General features: G+C 41.6%; 1 protein-coding gene across 1 annotated transcript in view; it reads left to right on the plus strand.

The window, feature by feature from the left end:
- The window catches only part of LOC122539844 (adhesion G protein-coupled receptor F2-like), a 99,013-nt gene extending 85,371 nt beyond the window's left edge, over nt 1-13,642 (plus strand). Inside the window, exons 11-14 of the mRNA XM_087976632.1 lie at nt 1,517-1,558; nt 1,648-1,704; nt 7,282-7,339; nt 13,554-13,642. Of these exons, the coding sequence (XP_087832758.1) occupies nt 1,517-1,558; nt 1,648-1,704; nt 7,282-7,339; nt 13,554-13,642 (246 nt within the window). The remainder of the gene's footprint in view (nt 1-1,516; nt 1,559-1,647; nt 1,705-7,281; nt 7,340-13,553) is intronic.
- The last annotated feature ends 9,377 nt before the right edge of the window (nt 13,643-23,019 follow it).

Raw genomic sequence — 23,019 nt, forward strand, 5'->3', positions numbered from 1 at the left:
GATCTGGACCAGATGGGCCAATGGGCTCAGAAGTGGTAGATGGAATTTAACACAGATAAATGCAAGGTGCTGCGTTTTGGGAAAGCAAATCTTAGCAGGACTTATACACTTAATGGTAAGGTCCTGGAGAGTGTTGCTGAACAAAGAGACCTTGGAGTGCAGGTTCATTGCTCCTTGAAAGTCGAATCGCAGGTAGATAGGATAGTGAAGAAGGCATTTGGTATGTTTTCCTTTCTTAGTCAAAGTATTGAGTACAGGAGTTGGGAAGTCATATTGCGACTGTACAGGACATTGGTAAGGCCACTGTTGAAATATTGTGTGCAATTCTGGTCTCCTTCCTATCGGAAAGATGTTGTGAAACTTGAAAGGGTTCAGAAAAGATTTACAAGGGTGTTGCCAGGCTTGGACGATTTGAGCTATAGGGAGAGGCTGAACAGGCTGGGGCTGTTTTCCCTGGAACATCGTAGGCTGAGGTGTGACCTTGTAGAGGTTTACAAAATTATGAGGGGCATGGATAGGGTAAATAGACAAAGTTTTTTCCCTGGGGTGGGGGAATCCAGAACTAGAGGGCATAGGTTTAGGGTGTGAGGGGAAAGATATAAAAGGGACCTAAGGGGCAACTTTTTCACGCAGAGGGTGGTACGTGTATGGAATGAGCTGCCAGAGGATGTGGTGGAGGCTGGTACAATTGCAATATTTAAGAGGCATTTGGATGGGTATATGAATAGGAAGGGTTTGGAGGGATATGGGGCGGTTGCTGGCAGGTGGGACAAGATTGGGTTGGGATATCTGGTCGGCGTGGACAGGTTGGACCGAAGGGTCTGTTTCCATGCTGTACATCTCTATGACTCTAATATTCCGATACTCCCTTAGTGAAAGTTCTCCATTGCTGATCTCTGCAGCCACCCACTTCAAACCTTTACTCTTGTCACATCTGCACCTCACCCCATATCATCTCCTGACACCTTTGTTCAGTGTCTCCTATGTGATCTCAGAGTGCATTCAAATTTCATAATCGCTTTCCACAATCTTAATACTAATCACCCCCAACGATTTCTCCCCCTCTCAATCTCCAGACATTGTCTCCGCTCTCCAGATACTCTCTTGTGGGGGTACCCTTCAGTTTGGCCAGTTGCCATATTCTTTACCTCCCCATTATTTCCCAGTCACTGCTCTTCTCCTCAATAACCATTCATGGTAAAAAGCAGGAGCAAGGAACTTAGCGGGAGATAAATCCAGATTCTAGGGCTCAGGCAGCATGAAGACGTGGTTGCCAGTGATGTCGTGAAAATATGTTTAACATTGTGGCCGAAGGACCACCAGACCCACCAAAACTTTGCTTTGATCAACATGTTAGTGTACTTTAAAGAAAGCTTGGATTTTATTTTCTATTGTAACCTGATTAAATTATTTACAAATGGTCAATTTGGAAAAATTAATGGGCTATTAAAGAAGTGGTTGCAATTAATTAAAGATCCATTGGTTAACTGCTTAAGAATATCTTTCTGTTTTTTAGGGACTCTTTATTTTGGTCTTTGCAGTGTTGCTAGATAATAAGGTAAGCTGCAGATGCTATTTTGAGCAGTTTTCAGACATGTTCTATTTTCACTACATCTAACAAATTGTTTTCTTGCACGACTAATTTAGATACGGCATTCCTTGATGAAGAAGTCTATGTTGTCACAATCCTCTTCCAAAGCACAGGTGAGGTTAATAAAATTGAGCATGATACAATATTACCATCCGAAAAAGAAAAGATACATCAATGCTTTAGATAGGAAGACCTTTCCTCAGAATTGGTTGGAATTGGTTGGTCAGAGTGAATAAACCAATGGGAATGGATGGACAATAACAATGTTCATGATGTCCCAAGGTAGTGTTCAGAGAATTAACAAGACGAATGGTTGGTTAAAGGTCACATATAAAGAATGCTGCAACCAGTGTTGTGGCCTTATTCTGATCCCAACTGATATTGCTACTGGACAAGATTCCACAATATAATCTGGCTTGACAGATCATATTTTATTCATTTAACATGGTGATTGTTCCCCAACACAAAGTACATAAAGCTGCAGATTTTCTTTAACAATAAAATAGATTTTATTACATGAAATATAAAGATAAAGTAAAGCAAACCAAGCTATTTAAGAGTAGAACACAGATTGAAAATCTTAAAACACACAGCTAAACAAAGTTTCATCTGTTTCCCAACACCATCACTTTACAATATTTCAAATCTAGAAAAATTACTGTTCTATACTAAACTTCTAGGTTCAATTTAACTACTTCTCCCCAAATCTTTCCTGTCCTCTGTATATTTCCTTACAAGAATACTCAGAAAACTGAAAGTTTGGACTTTCTCAGTCTTATAGAAATCAACCGGTTTCTAACTAACACTCCTGGCCTGCAATTAACAAAGTAAACTTTTACATCAAGGCCTGGCACTTCTTTATAAGAGGGAAAGTGTATTTGCTTTTGACCCAGTCAGGTCTCCCTCAAAACTGCCCTAAAAAGCTTTCAATTTATAGGATTTCAAAGCTCAGTTAAATCCCTGACTATTCTAAACCAAAACAAGGAAATGGATTCAATGTTCACAATCTATGTTGGAAACCCCAGAAAATAAAGTGGCAGAGCTTAAAATCAAGGGATCAGATAAACGCTACAATCCTGACACATCAAATTGTCAATGGTGGTGGGCTATTCACTCACAGGTGGAGAAGGCTCCACAAATATTCCCATTGTAAAAATGGGAGAAAGCTAGAATATTAGTGCAAAAGAAAAGGCTGAAGCATTTGCAACAATCTTCAGCAAAAGTGCTGGGTGGATGATCCATCTCAGCCTCCTCCAGAGATCCTCAGCATCACAGATACCGGTCTTCAAATAATTTGTTTCACTCCACATGATATCAAAAAATGGCTGGAGGATGCAGCAAACTGAATATGTCAAAGGCTGTGGACTCTGACAATATTCTGGCAATAGTACTGAAGACTTAGGCTCCAGAACTTATTGTGCCTCAAACCAAGCCACTCCTTCCTCCGGAAGCTTAGAAGTGCAGTTGTGTGCTGATGAATGTATTAATATTCAGCATCATTTCCAAATGCTCAGACACTGAAACTGCCCTTTTCCTAATGCAGCAAGACCTCGATAGCATCTGGATTGGGTCGCCAAGTGGCAAATAGCATATACATGCATTTGCACTACACAAGTGCCAGGGAATGACCATCTCCAACAAAAGGAGATTGAACCATCTCCATTTATGGTCTTATAAACATTCAATGGTATTGTAATTGCTGAAACACTCTCTATCAATTTCCAGGGCATTACCATTAACCAGAAACTGAACTGGACTAGACATATAAATAAATTGACTATAACTCCAGGTCAAAGAATCAAAGTAACTCACCTCCAGACACCCAAAGCTTGTCCATTATCTACAATGTACAAGTCAGGAGTGTGGTCAAATACTCATCACTTGCCATGATGGGTGCAGCTCCAACGAACACTCAAGAACCTTGCCATGCATTCAATTCCATGGGATCTGGAGAGGAGAGGGGAGATCAGGTTCTAATGATGAAGGTAGATTGGGGGCACGTCAGAAAAGGGGCAGACATGGAATTTGTAGTGGGAAATTTGAAATTCCTTGAAGTTAATTTTGGGAGTTTATTTTCCTCCATCATTTTTGTAAAAGAAGAGAAATTCTTAGTTGTTATTAAAATTGCTCCAGAGGCTTGAATCCAGAAACCTATTGTCTGAATCTCCCACCTGCCACCTTTGTTGGGAGCAAATGGGGATATTTCTGATTTGCTAGTTGTGGTTCATTAAAGCAACAGCATAAGTTAATATGCAATTAATCAACTGATCTGATTTTCACTAGTGGGATGTCCAAATCATGGACCAGTTAGAGAAGATCTTAAACTGCTACAATTTCTTTGAAGATGTAACATACACTCTTGGAGAACATAAGAAATAGGAGCAGGAGTAGGCCACCTGGCCAGCCAAGCTTGCTCCACCACTTAATAAGATCGTGGATGATCTTTTCATGGACTCACCTCCATTTACCCACCCGCTCACCATAACCCTTAATTCCTTTACTGTTCAAAAATCTATCTTTCTTTGTCTTAAGAACATTCAATGAGGTAGCTTCAACTGCTTTACTGGATAGGGAATTCCACAGATTCACAACTCTTTGGGTGAAGAAATTCCTCATTAACTCAGTCGTGAATACATTCCCCCTTACTTTGAGGCAATGCCCCCTAGTTCTAGTTGCACCTGCCAGTGGTAACAGCTTTCCTGTTTTGAACTTAACTATTTCCTTCATAATTTTATATGTTTCTATAAGATTCCCCTCTCATTCTTTGCAATTCTAATGGGTATAGTTACAGTCTACTCAATCTCTCCTCATAAGCCAACCCAATCAACTCTGGAATCAATCCAGTGAACCTCTGTTGCATATCCTCCAGTTAAGTATTTTAGCCTTTTGGATGTCATTCTGGGTCACCTTTGGAAATCTTAATTTCTATCTCCTTTTTCATGCAGGGAACTCTGAATGTGTTTGATGATATCCAAACATCCTCTCTTTGAAAGTAGCCTACTGTTCACTTACAGCTTCTCCTGCCAACTGCTGACTTCCAGCTCTATTGTCATGCCACTGTTCCTGTCTATATTCAGATAATTAAAGTCTTCCATTATAAATATTCCATAATGTTTGCGTATCTCTTTAATATCTTTGCTCACTTGTTCTTGTACATCCTTCCTACCAGTTCCTTTAATTCTGGCCCTGAGTCTCTGGGTTCTCTATCTACAGCATTACATTGTTCTCCTTAATCACTATTCTCTTCCTTTTCTTCCTTTACTGTTATGGCCACAACATAGTAATTTCACATGGCAGTCTGCCTGTAACTTGCCAATCTTATTTACTTATACTCTGTGTGTTCCGGTTTAGAAAGTGTGAATTTCTCTCTTATTCTTACTGCACTTTAACTTACTGTTCTGTATTCAAGTGCTATCTGTCACTCAAAGTTTGCAACTTTAATTAGGAATGCATTTTCCACTTCAATTAATCATGTAGCACAAAATTGAAACAAATGCTTTCTAAATGAGGAGAAACTCAGAAGTCTGAAGTGAAAAGAAACTTGAGAGTTCTGTCCAGGATTATCTCAAGGTAAACTTGCAAGTTGAGTCTGTGATTAGGAAGGCAATGCAATGATGACATTTATTTTGAGAGGGCTTGAATATAAAAGCAGGGATGTACTTCTGAGGCTCTATATGGCTCTGGTCAGGCCACATTTGGAGTATTTTGCACAATTTTAGGGCCCCATATCTCACTAAGGATGTTCTGCCCTGGAGTGTGTTCAGAGGAGGTTCACAAGAATGGTCCCAGGAATGAAAAGCTTAACATATGAGGAACGTTTGAGGACTCTGGGTTTATACTTGATGGAGTTTAGAAGGATGGAGGAGGGATCTAATTTAAATATACAGAATATTGAATAGCCTGGACAGAGTGGATGTTGGGAAGATGTTTCCATTGGTAGGACAGACTAGGATCCAGAGGCATTGCCTTGGAGTAAAAGGAAGTCTTCTTACAACAGAGATTAGAAGAAACCTCTTCAGCCAGAGAGTGGTGAATCTATGGAGTTCATTGCCACAGAAGGCTGTGGAGGCCAGGTCATTGAATATGATTAAGACTGAGATAGATTAGTTCTTGAGCATCAAGGGGATCACGGTTTACGGGGAGAAAGCTGGAGAATGGGGTTGAGAAACATATCAGCTATGATTGAATGGTGGAGCAGATTCGATTGACTGAATGGCCTAATTTATGCTCCTATGTCTTATGGTCTTAACAATTTTTATTCCAATATAATTGTTTATAGGTCTAATAAGTCATTTCATATTATTACTGTCTAATTTCATGAAGTAAATGTTTAAATGTACTTTGCACTAGAGTGAAACCTTCATCTATTGGTAATATTTCTAACTTTAAGTTAGAAAGTGAAAGTTATTAAACAAATTCTGTCTGTTGCAAATGGAAACTATTTTATCTGTTCTAAATCTTAAATTATGTTTGGAATAGCAAATTGTATTCAACAGGTATGGGTGGATACAATTCCTAACATCGCTGATGACTGGAGATTGCAACTTAGCGACTATTACATTACCTCTGACAGTACTAAAACATCTGACTACATGTTGAAATCATTCAAAGTATTCTCCATCTATCTTAGATACTACAATGGGTTGAAGTTATATAGTGATAAATGGAAGACACAACATTATTGTTTCTTTTTATGATGACTTGCTAATCTTGTTGGCCAGAATGATAAGTGAAAATGGAACTGTTTCTATCAGGGCAAGGAAAAATGAATTACCTTTGCCATTCTCAAATTCTAAGTGTTGGACCAAAATGATATGGAGACAAACTGTCTGCTGATAGCTTCCTTTAGGAATATCATACATTTTAAAAATAATTGTCATAATCTTATGTCTCCAGCAATCAACTGTGCTTTTAGAGACAAGTCACAAGAATCCCCAGGCAGGTTGCTGATAATTATTTGTCATGTGTCTCAGTGATCACCATTGTGCTACTGAGACTTTATAAAGCTCTGGTTAGGCCCCATTTGGAGTACTGTGTCCAGTTTTGGTCCCCAAACCTCAGGAAGGACATACTGGCACTGGAGCGTATCCAGCGGAGATTCACACGGATGATCCCTGGAATGGTAGGTCTAACATATGAGGAATGGCTGAGGATCCTGGGATTGTATTCATTGGAGTTTAGAAGATTAAGGGGAGATCTAATAGAAACTTAAAAGATATTACATGGCTTGGAGAGGATGGACGCTAGGAAATTGTTTCCGTTAGGTGAGGAGACTAGGACCTGTGGACACAGCCTTAGAATCAGAGGGGGTAAATTCAGAACAGAAATGCGGAGACATTTCTTCAGCCAGAGAGTGGTGGGCCTGTGGAATTCATTGCCACAGAGTGCAGTGGAGGCTGAGACGCTAAATGTCTTCAAGGCAGAAATTGATAAATTCTTGATGTCACAAGGAATTAAGGGCTATGGGAAGAATGCGGGTAAGTGGAGTTGAAATGCCCATCAGCCATGATTGAATGGCGGAGTGGACTCGATGGGCCGAATGGCCTTACTTCCGCTCCTATGTCTTATGGTCTTATGATCCTTATCCAATCACTCTTCAGAGAAATAGGAAGTACAAAAAGAAAATGAATAATCAAGGACAGCTTTAACCATTAACACATGATTTTCTTTGTACTTTTCAAACTCTACAGAGCACTTCTACTGCAAACTCTCCCCCAAAATCCTATCATTGGTTTCATTCTAGAAAGAGTAAGTATAATAATGAAGCTGAACAAAATTGGAAATAGGTCGTTATCTGTAACTTAATGGCTATTACTGAGGGGAAGGGATTCATGTTCTGGATAATAAGTGATCAGCTTGAGCCTGAATTTTAACTGCTAACAGATATCTGGTGGGAAACTGCATTTGAGTTCATTCTGGGCCAACTTGAAAACCAGTAGTTTTTAATGGAGAAGCCTCATATAAAAACTCACTTTAAAGTCTAAAGGAAGCTGCCCTTAATGGTCAGCAGGTACATACTTTGTTCTCAGACTCATCTTCTGAGGGTTCCTGTGATTGAGAAGGATTAGGGGTGATAGTCACAAGTCTGCAGCACACCAGCTCTTCCTGACCATCTCAAATGAAATGTTTTACACTTCACATCAAAAGTGTCTCTGTCCTTAAATCTGTTTCTGCCTATCGCTGCTTCAGCTCCCCTACTTCAATTGTCAATCACAGTCTAGTCTAAATTGTATTCAATCCTATTAATGTGACAGGACATTGATTTGCATAAATTTCTTAGGTTTTCGTCTGCTTTAAGCAAGCATTTTTCACTTGCAAAAGCAGAAGTGATTGGAGATCTGAATGGGTAAATAACCTAGTCTTTCTAATCAATGGGTCAAATTGGGAAAACGTAATTTACAGGAGAAAGTGAGGTCTGCAGATGCTGGAGATCAGAGCTGAAAATGTGTTGCTGGAACAGCGCAGCAGGTCAGGCAGCATCCAGGGAACAAGAGAATCGACGTTTCCTGAAGCCCTGAAGAAGGGCTTATGCCCGAAACGTCGATTCTCCTGTTCCCTGGATGCTGCCTGACCTGCTGCGCTGTTCCAGCAACACATTTTCAAAACGTAATTTGCAGTGTACCAATTAGGATGATGTACTCTGGAGGTTTAGATTATTTTTAAAAATACTGAAAACAGAAGAATACACTAAATGCATAGTCAAATTCTCCTTGATGAAAGCGTGATAACTGATAGATCTAGATTTTGCATAGTACAAGATGTGTCACCCATATCTGCATTTCACACCCAAATTCTTCACACAACAAATTCTTTACACAATCCTACATTTCCCATGGCAAATCCACTCAATAATCTTTGGACAGTGGGAGGAAACCCACACAGACATGGGGAAACTCCACCCAGACAGTCACCTGAGGTGGAACCAAACCTGGGTCCCTGGACTGTGAGGCAGTAATGCTAACCATTAAGCCATTGTGTTGCCCCTGTCTCTTGGAGACAGCTGTTTTCTTGAGTTTTAGTAGACTGCAGGAAAACAGTTATTATTGATTTTCTTTTAGTTTACACTATTTTGGCAGCAGTTGCTGCAGCTTCCTCCTGGTTTTTAGGGCACAAAGACATGAGAAACCGAGAAAATGCCTGGGTTTAAAAAGCCTTTAGTGACATTGTGCAAACAACATTTATTCTACACAATGGAAAGTTATCATTATAACTAAGGGCTACTTTAAATCATTTATATTCAGTGTGCAACAGTACTGTCAGTAGCATAATCTTGATTTGTTGATTCCAGTTTCTAAGGCTGAAAAATAACAATACATAGTGCGTCATCACTGAGGAGCTATGTGTATAATTTTTATCTTCACTATTTTAGCAGAGGTTCGAAATCATTTTAAATAACAGTTTACATGATGAAGATGACTATGATGGGCTTCTATCTACACAGCACAGGTTGCTGTGATGATCCTATCATAATAGTCAATATCCAGTTTTCTAATTGGTGCACAGTAAAGCACCAAGCTTGAAAGCAAATTTCACAAACTTCATCCTAATGGTTAACAAACATTGAGACTGCAGTGTTGAGCTGTTTGGTATTTGTTGGTATTGCAGGCTTCAGTGGCAAGGCCCAAGGCTTTATCTTATGGTTGCCTAAGGTAGTTTCTTGTTTTCCTAAATCTTGTTCAACATCAAGTCAGGGATAATTTTCAGGAAAAAGTTTCCTATGACCTTAGTGTTCAGCTACACCAAACAAAGTCAACTCTATTCATGTGAGATATTAAGTGCCTCTTGGCAGCCAGTCTGAACCTTCTCTGAAATTTTTCCAATGACAATATACCTTGCTTTCCATTTGTCTTCCCTATTACCTGCTGAACTTGCATTCTAGCTTCTGTGATTCATGGATACAGCTGTAGCTTTACATAGAACATCGAATATTACAGCACAATACAGGCCCTTCGGCCCTCGACGTTGCACCAATCGGTGGAACCAATCTGAAGCCCCTTTAACCTACATTATTCCATTCTCATTCATATGCTTATCCAATGACCATTTAAATGCCCTTAAATGTTGGCGAGTCTACTACTGTTGCAGGCAGTGCATTCCACACCCCTACTATACTCTGAGGAAAGAAACTACCTCTGTCTTATATCTATCACCCCTCAATTTAAAGCTATGTCCCCTCATGCTAGCCATTGCCATCTGAGGAAAAAGGCTCTCACTGTCCATCCTATCTAACCCTCTGGTTATCTTATATGTTTCAATTAAGTTACCTCTCAGCCTTCTTCTCTACAATGACAAAAGCCTCAAGTCCCTTAGTCTTTTCTCATAAGACCTTCCCTCTATACTAGGCAACATCCTGGCATATCTCCTCTGAACTCTTTCCAAAGCTTCCACATCCGTTCTATAATGTGGAGACCAGAACTGTACGCAATACTCCAAATGTGGCCACACCTGAGTTTTGTACATGATCTCATTGTCCCAAAACTCAATCCCTCTACCAATAAGAGCTAACATACCATTTGCCTTCTTAACAACCCTATCAACTTAGGTGGCAATTTTCAGTGATCTATGTGCTGGGACAGTGAGATCTCTCTGCTCATCTACACTACCATGAATCTTACCATTAGCCCAATACTCTGCATTGCTGTTGCTCCTTCCTAAGTGAATCACCTCACACTTTTCCACATTAAACTCCATTTGCCATCTCTCAGCCAACCCTGCAGCTTATCTATGTCTCTCTGTAACCTACAACATCCTTCGTCACTATCCACAACTCTACCGACTTTAGTGTCATCTGCAAATTTACTAACCCATCCTTCTACGCCCTCATCCAGATCATTTATAAAAATGACAAACAACAGTGGACCCAAAACAGATCCTTGTGGTACTCCACAAGTAACTGAACTCTAGAATAAACATTTCCCATCAACCACCACCCTCTGTCTTCTTTCAGCTAGCCAATTTCTGATCCAAACCACTAAATCACCCTCAATCCCATGCCTCCGTATTTTGTGCAATAGCCTACCATAGGGAATCTTATCAAATGCCTTACTGAAATCCATATACACCACATCAACCGCTTTACCCACATCCACCTGTTTGGTCACCTTCTTAAGGAACACAATAAGGCTTGTGAGGCATGACCTACCCTTCACAAAACCGTGCTGACTATCCCTAATCAACTTATTCCTCTCCAGATGATTATCGAGCCTATTTCTTATAACACTTGCCAACACTTTACCCACAACTGAAGTAAGGTTCACAGGTCTATAATTATCAGGGTTGTCTCTCTCCCCTTCTTGAACAAGGGAACAACATTTGCTATCCTCCAGTCTTCTGGCATTATTCCTGGAGACAATGACAACATAAAGATCAAAGCCAAAGGCTCGGCAATCTCCTCACTGGCTTCCCAGAGAATCCTAGGATAAATCCATTCTGCCCCAGGGAACTTATCTATTTTTACACTTTCTAGAATTACTAACACCTCCTCCTTATGTGTCTCCATCCCATTTAGTCTAGTAGCCTGTATCTCAGTATTCTCCTCGACAACATTGTCTTTTTCCAGTGTGAATACTGACAAAAAGTATTCATTTAGCACTTCCCTTATCTCCTCTGACTCCATGCACAACCTCCCACTACTGTCCTTGATTGGCCCTAATCTTTCTCTAGTCATTCTTTTATTCCTGATATACCTGTTGAAAGCCTTTGGGTTTTCCTTGATCCTATCCGCCAATGACTTCTTATGTCCCCTCCTGGCTCTTCTTAGCTCTCTCTTTAGGTCTTTCCTGGATAACGTATAACTCTTAAGCGCCCTAACTGAGCTATCACATCTCATCCTAACATAAGCCTTCTTCTTCCTCTTGACAAGCGATTCAACTTGCTTTGTGAACCATGGTTCCCACGCTCGACAACTTCCTCCCTGCTTGACTAGGAGGAAGTTATCAAGGACCCACAGTAACTAGTCCTTGAATAAGCTCCACATTTCAATTGTGCATCCCCTGCAGTTTCCTTCCCCATCCTATGCATCCCAAATCTTGCCTAATCACATTGTAATTGCCTTTCCCCCAGCTATAACTCTTTCCCTGTGTTATATACCTATCCCTTTCTATCGCTAAAGTAAACATAACAGAATTGTGGTCACTATCACCAAAGTGCTCACCTACCTCCAAATCCTACACCTGGCCGGGTTCATTACCCAGTACCAAATCTAATGTGGCCTTGCCCCTTGTTGGCCTGTCTACATACTGTGTAAAGAAACCCTCTTGCACACATTTGACAAAAACTGACCCATCTAAAATACTTGAACTATAGTATTCTCAGTCAATATTTTCAAAATTAAAATTCCCACTAACAACTACCCTGTCACTTTCGCTCCTATCGAGGATCACCTTTGCTATCCTTTCCTCTACATCTCTGGAACTATTTGGAGGACTATAGAAAACTCCCAACAGGGTAACCTCTCCTTTCCTGTTTCTAACCCCAGCCCATACTACGTCAGTAGACGAGTCCTCAAACGTGCTTTCTGCAACTGTAATTCTGTCCTTGACTAACAGTGCCGCACCCCCCCCCCCCCCTTTACCATTTTCTCTGTTCTTACTGAGACATCTAAATCCTGGAACCTGTAATAATCATTCCTGTCCATGCTCTACCCCATGTCTCTGAAATGGCCACATCATTGAAATCCCAGGTACCAACCCATGCTGCAAGCTCACCCACCTTATTCTGGATGCTCCTGGCATTGAAGTAGACACACTTCAAACCAACTTCTTGCTTGCTGATGTATTCTTGCGATCTTGAAATCTTAATTCTAACATCACTACTATCAACTTCCCTTATACTTGAACTACAATTTTGGTTCCCACCCCCTTGCTGAATTAGTTTAAATGCTCCAGAAGAGCATTAGTAAATTCCACCCCCCCCCCTCCCAACTCCAGGATATTTTACCCCTCTGGTTCAGGTGAAGACCATTCTGTTTGTAGAGGTCCCACCTAGCTCAGAAAGAATCCCAGTTGTCCAGGAATCCAAAACCCTCTGCCTGCCCCGTCCCTGTAGCCACGTGTTCAATTCCTGTCTCTTACTAATCCCTGCCTCGCTAGCATGTGGCATGGGCAACAAACCAGAGATAACAACTCTGTTTGTTCTAGCTCTAAGCTTCACCCTGGCTCCCTGAATTTCTGCCTTAAATCCCCATCTCTCTTCCTACCCATGTTGTTGGTGCCTATTTGGACAATGACTTGGGGCTACTCCCCCTCCCCCTAAAGGATCCTTTAAACACAATCAGAAGCATCATGAGCCCTTGCACCTGGGAGGCACACACCAACTGTGAGTCTCTCTCGTTCCCACAGAACCTCCTATCTGTCCCCCTAACTACGGAGTCCCCAATGACTATTGCTCTGCTCCTCTTCTCCCTTCCCTTTCTCTACTTAAATAAGAGTACTTAAGAGTCGAGCTCCTCTACTCTTCCTATCAAAGTTCATAGCACCAAATTTTCCCACACTTTATTCTATCTGCAAAGTTTTTGCCTACTTGCTTAACCTGTCTATATCGCTCTGCAGACATTTTCTGTCATCCTCACGACTTGTCTTCCCACCTATTTTTGTGTCATCTGCTAACGTGGTGCTAGTATATTCATTTTCCCCTTCCAAGTCATTAATATATTGTCAATGATTGTGGCCCAAGCACTGTACCCTAAGACATGCCACTAGTTACAGTGTCCTATTCTCAAACAACATAAAATACTCCTCTTTTTATCTAAAGGTACTAAGTCATTGTTGCCATAGGATCCAGAGCTATGTGCCCAAAACTGGAAAATAAGATTAGTACAGACAGACCTTTGTTGACCAGCGTGGACATAATGGGCTGAGCAAACCCCTTCAGTGTTGTAAATGGCTGAATCTATAAGTTAATGCAGATAATGTTGCTAAGTTGTATCAAATTTATTGATAATTTTTCTGCTTCAATCTTTCAGAAAGCTACAACTTAACACACGAATCACGCTCAAGCAATAAAAACCCATCTTTATTGTTCTACTCTGAATTAACTACCGGAGCGCAATAGATAACACTGCTGCTCTTCGTCTGTAGAAGAAATTAAAAAACAAAAATCAATTTACTGTATATGAAGCTACTTTAAAAGTTATTTGAGAAGAAATTATTTTTCCTCTTAGAAATATATAAGAATTGTGGCATTAAGCACCTAATAAACACCTTTAATTTATTGAATGGGGATTACAAAGTTTTCATTGTTCACTGGGGCTATAGTTTACATCAACTTAAAAACAGAACATTTAGCTCAGTCATAGAACCCTTACAATCCTTAGAAAGATGCCATTTGGCCCATTGAGTCTGTACTGATACTCTGAAGATCATCCCACTCAAACCCAGCCTCTTACCCTATCCCTATAAGCCTGAATTTATTGTGGCTAATCTAACTAACCTGCTCACCTCTGGACACTGTGGACAATTTAGGATGGCCAATCCACTTAACCTGCACAAACTTTGGACTATGGGAGGAAACTAGAGCACCCGACGGAAATGCACACAGACATGGAGAGCAATAGGGTTAACCACCATACCACCCAAGTGACACTTGGTTGCAGAATCATTCAGTTCATTCTAACGCTGTGTTAATAGTAATGGAATTATTCATTCCTCGGTATGTAAGTAAACCAGATCATCTGGTTTTGCAGATAATATCATTATACATTGTCAGAGGGGTTTTTGTATCTTAGCTCATTTTTTAGAGTGAAATTCTTTCTTTCTCTCCTTCCATCCCCCGCATAAGCCAATTCCTGCTTTGGGTCTGCTAGGTACTCATGTAATTGTGAATTTCAAATGTTTCCAACAATGTAAGATTGAACTATAAAGGGAGATAGATCCCCAGGACCTGGTGAGATGTATCTGAGATCTTTGTAGGAAGCTAGGGAAGTGATTGCTGCCTCCCCCGCTGAGATACTTATATTATCAATAGCCACAGGGGAGGTGCTGGAACATTGGAGAATAGTTAATGTGGTACTATTTTTTAAGGTAGGTGGTAGAGAAAAACGGGCATCTATAGACTGACATCAGTGGTGGGTAAGTTGTTTGTGGAGGGGTTTCTGAGGGACAGGATGTACATGTATTTGGAAATACAAGGACTGATGGCCTCCTTCTTCAAAGACCGCAATTTCCCCTCCCCTCCCCTCCCACGTCGTCGATGTTGCCCTCCTGCACATCTCCTACACTTCCCACACCTCCGCCTTTGAACCTCACCCCTCCAACTGCATCATCCTCCGCCATTTCCACCACCTATAAATGGACCCCACCACCAGAGATATATTTCCCTCTACCTCTATCTGCATTCCATAAAGACCATTCCCTCTGTGACTCTCTTGTCAGGATGACGCCCACCCCCACCCCTCCCCTCCCCCCCCTCCCAACAATCCACCCTCCCCTCCCGGCATCTTCTTCAGCCACTGCAGGAATTGCAAAACGTCTCCGTCCAAGGCCCCAAAGGAGCCTTCCACATCCATCATATGTTACCTGCAATTCCACATGTCATTTACTATAGCCATTGCTCCCGATGTGGTCTCCTCTACATTGGGGAATCTAGATTAGAATGGTGCTGGAAAAGCACAGCAGTTCAGGCAGCATCCGAGGAGCAGTACTCTACATTGGGGAGACAGGATGTCTATTTGCAGAGTGTTTCAGAGAACATCTCCTGGACACATGCATGAAGTAACCCAACTGCCCCGTGGCTGAACACTTTAACTCCCCCTCCCACTCCACCAAGGACATGCAGGTGCTGGGCCTCCTCCATCACCAAACCTCAACCATCTGACGCCTTGAGGAGGGACATCTCAACTTCCGCTTTAGAACCTTCCACCCACAAGAGATTATTGTGGACTTGACCAGTTTCCTCAATTCCCCTCCACTTACCTTATCCTAGATCCAACCACTCTCATGACTTGTCCTACCTATCCATCTCCCTTCCCACCTATCCGCTCCACCCTCTTCTCTGACCTATCACCATTTACCCCATCTTCATCTATCTATTGCACTCTCAGCTACCTTTCACCCGAACCACCCCACCTCCCCCCTCCCATTTATCTCTCCACCCCTTGGCTTACACGCCTCATTCTTGATAAAGGGCTTATGCCTGAAATGTCGAATTTCCTGCTGCTCGGATGCTGCCTGCCTTACTTTTCTGGCACGACTCTAATCTCCACTTTTGAAATATTCCATTCACTTCTAGTCTCCCTACTATAGGAAAGATGTTGTTAAACTTGAAAGGGTGCAGAAAAGATTTACAAGGATGTTGCCAGAGTTGGAGGGTTTGAGATATCAGGAGAGACTGAATAGGATATGATTGTTTTCTCTGAAACATTGGAGGCTGAGAAGTAACCTTAAAGAGATTTATAAAATCATAGATTGGGTAAATAGCCAACTTCGTTACCCAAGGTAGGGGAGTCCATGGGTGTAATGTGAGAGGGAAAATATATAAAAGGGACCTAAGGGGAAACGTTTTCATGTAGAGAATGGTGCGGGTCTGGAATGAGCTACCAGAGGAAGTGGTGGAGGCTGGTACAATTAGAACATTTAAAAGGCATCTTGATGGATACATTATCAGAAAGGGTTAAGAGGGATATGGGCCAAATGCTGGCAAATGGGACTAGATTAATTTAGGTTATCTAGTGGGCGTGGATGAGTTGGACGGGAGGGGCCTGTTACATGCTATATGCCTCTATGACTCTAGGTCACTGAAATTTTGCTTGACTTTATTGAAAGTATAAAAACCTTTGCAAAGGTTTTCCTCAGGAAATGAATGGACTGGGTTGATTTCCTGCCATAACTCAGGTGAGCATGGAGCAATTCAATTGTTAATAAGAGTAAATCTTGGTATTGAAGGAAGGGGCATTAACTGCAATGTTTGATCACCATTTACTGGCTCTTACTGCCATAGATGCTTGTTAGGACACATGATAATGCTTTTGTCCCTGAACTCTGCTGCCCCCAACCTCTGCAGATAGACACTCCTTCCCATGTTTGTGTAGCTTGATATGACATATTCACTAGGTTCCATAAAAGCAATAATGCAAACAGAAATTGCTGAAAAAACCCAGCAAGTCTAGCAGCTTCTGTGGAGAGAAATCAGAGTTAAGTGACCCTTCTTCACATTGGTTGTTGCTTGGAAAAGGATGGTTTTTATACAGCAGACTGAGTCGGGGAATGGAGGAGTAAACAATAGGTGGAGGTAAATCCCAACGAGAGAGAAAAACATTTGGACAGACAAAGGAGTGGGTAAAGATCAGCCTGGGAGAATGAATAGTTGCCAGTGGGGACTATTAGTGGCTAACAATGGGTTGTGTGTGGTAGCAGCCCATGTGATGACAAGGCCTGGTTTGTCGGGATTGGGGTAAGGTCATGGGAGAAAGTGTGTTCCCAAGTGGTAAATGAGGCGTTGTTCCCTGCATCTGCAGTTCTTTCATTTTTTGGGGGGAGAAAAAATGCTGATTTGGGGGCATCCCTTGTATCCTTGAACCTTTACAACAAAACCTTCTACAGTTAAGAAGGGAAAATTGACAGGATGCAGAACTAGACTGATAAGTACCAGACATTGTTCAGCCTGGAAAAGTGTGAAGTCATTCGTTTTGGAAGGTTGAATTTTAATGCAGATTACCAGGTTAAAGGCAGGATTCTTAGTAGTGTGGAGGAACAGAGGGATGTTAGGGTCCGCGTCGATACATCCCTCAAAGTTGCCACCCAATTGATGGAGTTGTTAAGAAGGTGTATGATGTATTGGCTTTCATTAGCAGGGGTTTGAGTCTAAGAGCCATGAGGTTATGCTGCAGCTCTACAGAGCTCAGGTTAGAGCACACTTGGAATATTATGTTATTTCTGGTCACCCCATTCTAGGAAGGATGTGGAAGCTTTAGAGAGGCTGCAGAGGGGACTTACCAGGATGCTGCCAGACTGGAGGCCTTGCCTTATGAAGAAAGGTTGAGGGAGCTAGGGCTTTTCTTATTGGAGCAAAGAATGATGAGAAGTGACTTGTTGGAAGTTTTCAAGATGATGAGAGGCATAGATAGAGTGAATAGTTAGAAAATTTTTCCCAAGGCAGAAATGGCTATTACAAGGGGACATAATTTTAAGGTGATTGGAGGAAGGTTTAGGGGAGATGTCAAAGGTCAGTTCTTTACACAGAGAGTAGTGAATGTGGGGAATGCATTGCCTACAGTGGTAGTAAAGTCAGATACATTTAAGCGCCTCTTGGACGGCACATAAATGATAGTAAAATGAGGGTACGTAGGTTAGTTTGATCTTAGAATAGGATAAAAGGTCAGCACAACATTGGGTGGCATGGTGGCACAGTGGTTAGCGCTGCTGCCTCACAGGTTCAGTTCCCGCCTCAGGCGACTGACTGTGTGGAGTTTGCACATTCTCCCCGTGTCTGCGTGGGTTTCCTCCGGGTGCTCCGGTTTCCTCCCACAATCCAAAAATGTGCAGGTTGGGTGAATTGACCATGCTAAATTGCCCGTAGTGTTAGGTGAAGGGGTAAATGTAGGGGAATGGGGCTGGGTGGGTTGCTCTTTGGAGGGTCGGTGTGGACTTGTTGGGCCGAAGGGCCTGTCTCCATATTGTAAGTAATCTAACATCAAGGGCCAAAGAGCCTGTGCTGTTCTATGTTCTCTGTTCTAAAATAGGAAAGTAAAAAAAAAATCTTGCTGTTTATCAATCAAATGGATTTACATAGCCTCTGGGTCAGTACAAAATACTCAATGAACTTCAAAACACAGGAAAACTGGGTAAAATACTTTACTAAAGGCCATATATTAGAAAGAATTTTAATACTTTCACAGATAATGTAACTAAGACTTATGGCTATTTTAAATGTTATAACTGCTGTTTCAATGCAATAAATCATTAATGTGATAAGTTTGCTGTAAAATTGTTGCATGTTGCTGTGTAAAAATCATTTGTGGATTGTTATAATGTATTTCTTACTTGGATGTTTTTTTTAAATTAAGTAACACATTAAGCCTTAGGAAAGGATTTTGAGAAGTAGTTTTGGTTTAAAGATTGTGAATATATTATTGACAGAAATACAAGTTGTTTGTGTACAACTGGTGTTTAGAAATTCTCATCATATGCAATTGTGATTTTTCTTTGTTAATTCTGGTGAAGCTTACAAGATACAACCCTTTGTGAAGACTTAATTGATGATTTGAGTATGGAAGGAGTGGCATAGATAAATAAACAAAAACTGCATTTAACGCACTAAATGTAATTATTGCCACATGAATGCAATACTTTTGTTATTCTTATACAGGATGTGGGAGTCACTGGCTAAACCAGTATTTACTGCCCATAGACAATTAAGAGTCAAACATAGTGCTGTGAGTCTGAGGTCACTTGTAGACTAGACCACGTAAGACAGCACATTTACTTTCCTATAGGACATTAATGAATCAGATGGGTTTTTACAACAATGGTTACACATAGTTGTCATTAAGCCAGCTCTCTATTTTAGTTTTTATATAAGGTACACTCATATTTCATCATCTGCCATGATCAGATTCTGAATCCCTGTGCCCACACATTAACGGTGGCACAGTGGTTAGCACTGCTGCCTCACAGCACCAGAGACCTGGGTTCAATTCCCGCCTCAGGTGACTCTGCGTGGAGTTTGCATCTTCTCCCCGTGACTGCGTGGGTTTCCCCTGGGTATTCCGGTTTCCTCCCACAGTCCGAAAATGTGCAGGTTAGGTGGATTAGCCTTGTTAAATTGCCCATAGTGTTAGGTAAAGGGGTAAATGTAGGGGAATGGGTCTGGGTGGGTTGCGCCTCAGCGAGTCGGTGTGGACTTGGGCCGAAGGGCCTGTTTCCACACTGTAAGTAATCTAATCTAAAATTAACTTAAGGATCTTGGTTATTTGCCCATTGACATTACCACACTGCCATCACCTCCTAAAAACTGTAATTTGAATTGCATGATTATGTAATATATAGATTTATAGATGTTTCTGTATTATTCTATACTTACCATTTCTATAATTATGTTGTGTTGCAGATGTTTTAATTGCTAACAATGAAGTACTGTAATAAAGTTCAATTTGCCCATCAATAAACTCAAAGGAAGTTGGAATGGAATGGTATGTCTCTAGTTTGTAGTAGTGAGCCTGAGGATGGTTTAAAAAGCAAATAAGAGGGAAATTCAATGGTAATGATTACATAGGAGAACAGAATAAATGTGCTCGAATGTAGAAACACAATATTGACATAGAATTTTTACAAGAGTTTAGTCAAATCATTATGTGGGTATTCTGAATATCTGTCAAAAGGGCATCATGAAGATTCACTGGATAAACCAGGAATAAGAAGGTTTCATTTGTTTTGCTTTTTTCCTTTTTGGAAAAGAAAAGATTAAGTCAAAATCCAATTACACTATAGTTTCTGAAATTGCACAAGGTTAATCGAGATAAACAGTGAAAGTATTGTTTCCACTGGTGGTAGGATTGGAACCCTCATCATAGATATAGGATTATCACTAGATGAATGTAAAGAGAAATTAAAAGAGAGATGATAAAACAAGGAACTGTTTGCACATTCTCCCTGCATCTGCGTGGGTTTCCTCTGGGTGCTGCGGTTTCCTCCCACAGTCCAAAGATGTGTAGGTTAGGTGAATTGGCCATGCTAAATTGCCCGTAGTGTTAGGTGCATTAGTCAGGGGGAATGGGTCTGGGTGGGTTTCTCTTCGGAGGGTTGGTATGGACTTGTTGGGCCGAAGGGCCTGTTTCCACACTGTAGGGAATCTAATCTAATCTAAGCTATAAGAGCAGGACAGGAGTTGGGATGTTTGTGACAAGTAAATCTTCCATATTCCTCAAGCCTTTCCACTATCAACATAGCAGAAGTCAGGACTGTGATGAAATGTTCTGTGCTTGATTGGATGAGTGCAGTTCCAACAGCACTTGATGCTCAATAATATCCAGAGCAAAGCAGACTACTTGCTTGCCACTCCTCCCACGATCTTAATCATTCACTCTGTCCCACAATAAAACACAGGGGCAGCACTGAATATCTTCTACAAGATGCATTGCTACAGAACCCACTCCAAGCTGCATACTATCCCAACATGGAATTGTGTGTTCCTTCATTTTAGCTGGATTAATATGCTGGATTCTGGATTAGTGGTGCTGGAAGAGCACAGCAGTTCAGGCAGCATCCAAGGAGCAGCTGGATATCCCTCCCTAATAGTGTGTCAGCTCTCATGGAATGCGGTGGTTGTAGACAGAAGTTCACCATGACCTTTGTATGGGCAATAAATGCTCAGCCAGTCATTAACACTCTGAATAAATAAAGCACCAGTTCAAATCCATTGGACCAATTATATCCTTCAGTGTTGTAATCGTTTTGGGTGTAGAATCATTGAGGCCTGAATGACATGAACAATGGCAAGAAATTTCAAAACACCATTCAAGAAAGACAGCGAGGCCTAGCTCATTGTTGGGAGCAACCTTCTGCCTCTTTTAACTATGCTCAAGGCATCAAGGCAAAATCCTCACCACGCAGTGGTGAGTGTCCTATAAAGGGGAAATTATTGTTAACAACCTTAATGACTGTGCACTTCACCTTACCAATAAGCAGTTTCTTATCTTTCCATCTGTCCCAAGCAAACTAGATGCTGAGAATTCTCAATGTGGACGTCTTAGCAGGCATCTGGCAACTTCAGCTCACCACAGGGTGTGAGAAGCCTCCATGGTGCTCGACGCACGACAAGAATTCAGGCATAATCCATGGGCACCAGCTCCACAACCATCCCCTTCATCCACACCGACCCCAGACATTGGCATTTGATAATTGTCAGCCACTCAGGATCCTCTCTGATCCACACATGCTTAGGAAGTTGAGACCTGCATTTCAGGGCACATCAACAACTAGCGTTAGGCTGCTGCATGATCATTTTGTGTACAGGACAGACATCCAGCTCATAGATTGAACCAGGTTGAATCTGAGGGTGGCTCGCTCACTCTCCTTGCTGTTGCTCACTTGGTATCTATTGCAAGTATCCAGCATCCCTGCCTTACGTGCCAATTAGTGCAGTCAAACAACCAGGTGGCTTACTTTGCTGGCAGCAGTCTTCAGTCATGAGGACAGGTATCTTTCTGTACAGCAGTGTATGCCAATCTGCATGCCAATCTCATGCCTGCAGCTAATGTGCCAAATACACGGCAAGTAAGTAGCCATGTCTGAAAATCTTATGAGATATTTCTTATTGACATCCATGGAGATAGCCATCTATAAGTCAAGGACAGTCCCCAATATCAGTCCAGTGGATTGGCCATGTTCAGTGTCCAATCGAGATGACCTTGGTCAGGGGTCTGCATCCCTGGTGTCTCAAAGATATGTCATATTAAGTGCTGTGGTTCCATAGCGGCCACTCTTGGGAGATGTCCAGCAATCATTCAAGGGTCTGGGTACTTTTCAGCTGGAGAAGTCTTTCTAGGTTGGTGGGCCATGGTTATCAGTTGGGTCCATTCAGAGAAAATGGGGGAGAGGAGGAATGGTGTGGGAGAACAAAGCGAGATGTTATTGTTGCAGGAAGCTGAACTGAGAACCAGTTTGTGGGATTGGGGCTTCAGGCTCCGGCAAGAGGGGGATTACAATTGTGAAGTATTTGTAAAGGAACAATTTGGTATAATATGGATAAAAACAGGGCAATGTAGGAGGAGGGTTCATCCACATCCCCAGCCAGGAACACCCTAGCCTCAAAGGTACCTGGCATGGCGAAAGGTGGGCAGGTGCAAGCTCATGTAGATGGGTTGAACTACGATCTGGGAAGGTGTGAAACCTGTGGGGTTCACAGGGCTGTCAAGAAGGGGAATTTGATGTTTGGGGCCTGTGTGACATCCAATATAGAAGAAAATCCCACCTGCAGCAGTTGGGGTAAATGTCTCGACCTGTGAGGGAGGTGGCTTCAAGACCAACTGATGTGAAACATGTTAGAGGACAGAAACACTACACATTGATTCATGCACAGTACAGGAAACAAAACTGCAGGGTCTCTAATTCCTGGTGATTCAAATTCATTGCTGTCCTATATTGCATCCTAGATGCGAAAAAATTTAAACTTTCTCATCTTTACTCATTGTGAATAATTCGAGTATAGTACCGCTCACCATCAGAAGAATGGCTTTTACAGGGCTTTGACATGTAATACTGCTGGTTAGCTATTTTCTTGAGGGCAATTACAAATAGGCAACAGATACTTACATAACAGTGACATTCACATCTCGTAAAATAACAGAAAAATATAATTACTGCACATGGATCATGACAATGCAACCATACATAAACAAATGCTCACAGTTCTAAAACACTAACTCCGTTTCTCCCTCTACAGTAGCTAGATGACTTGCTCAACAATTCCAGCATCCTCTGTTTACATTTTGGTTT

This window comes from Chiloscyllium plagiosum, unplaced genomic scaffold (assembly GCF_037043375.1).
Source record: "Chiloscyllium plagiosum isolate Xiang-an unplaced genomic scaffold, Cpla_swu_hap1 HiC_scaffold_3, whole genome shotgun sequence".
Taxonomy (NCBI): Eukaryota; Metazoa; Chordata; class Chondrichthyes; order Orectolobiformes; family Hemiscylliidae; genus Chiloscyllium; species Chiloscyllium plagiosum.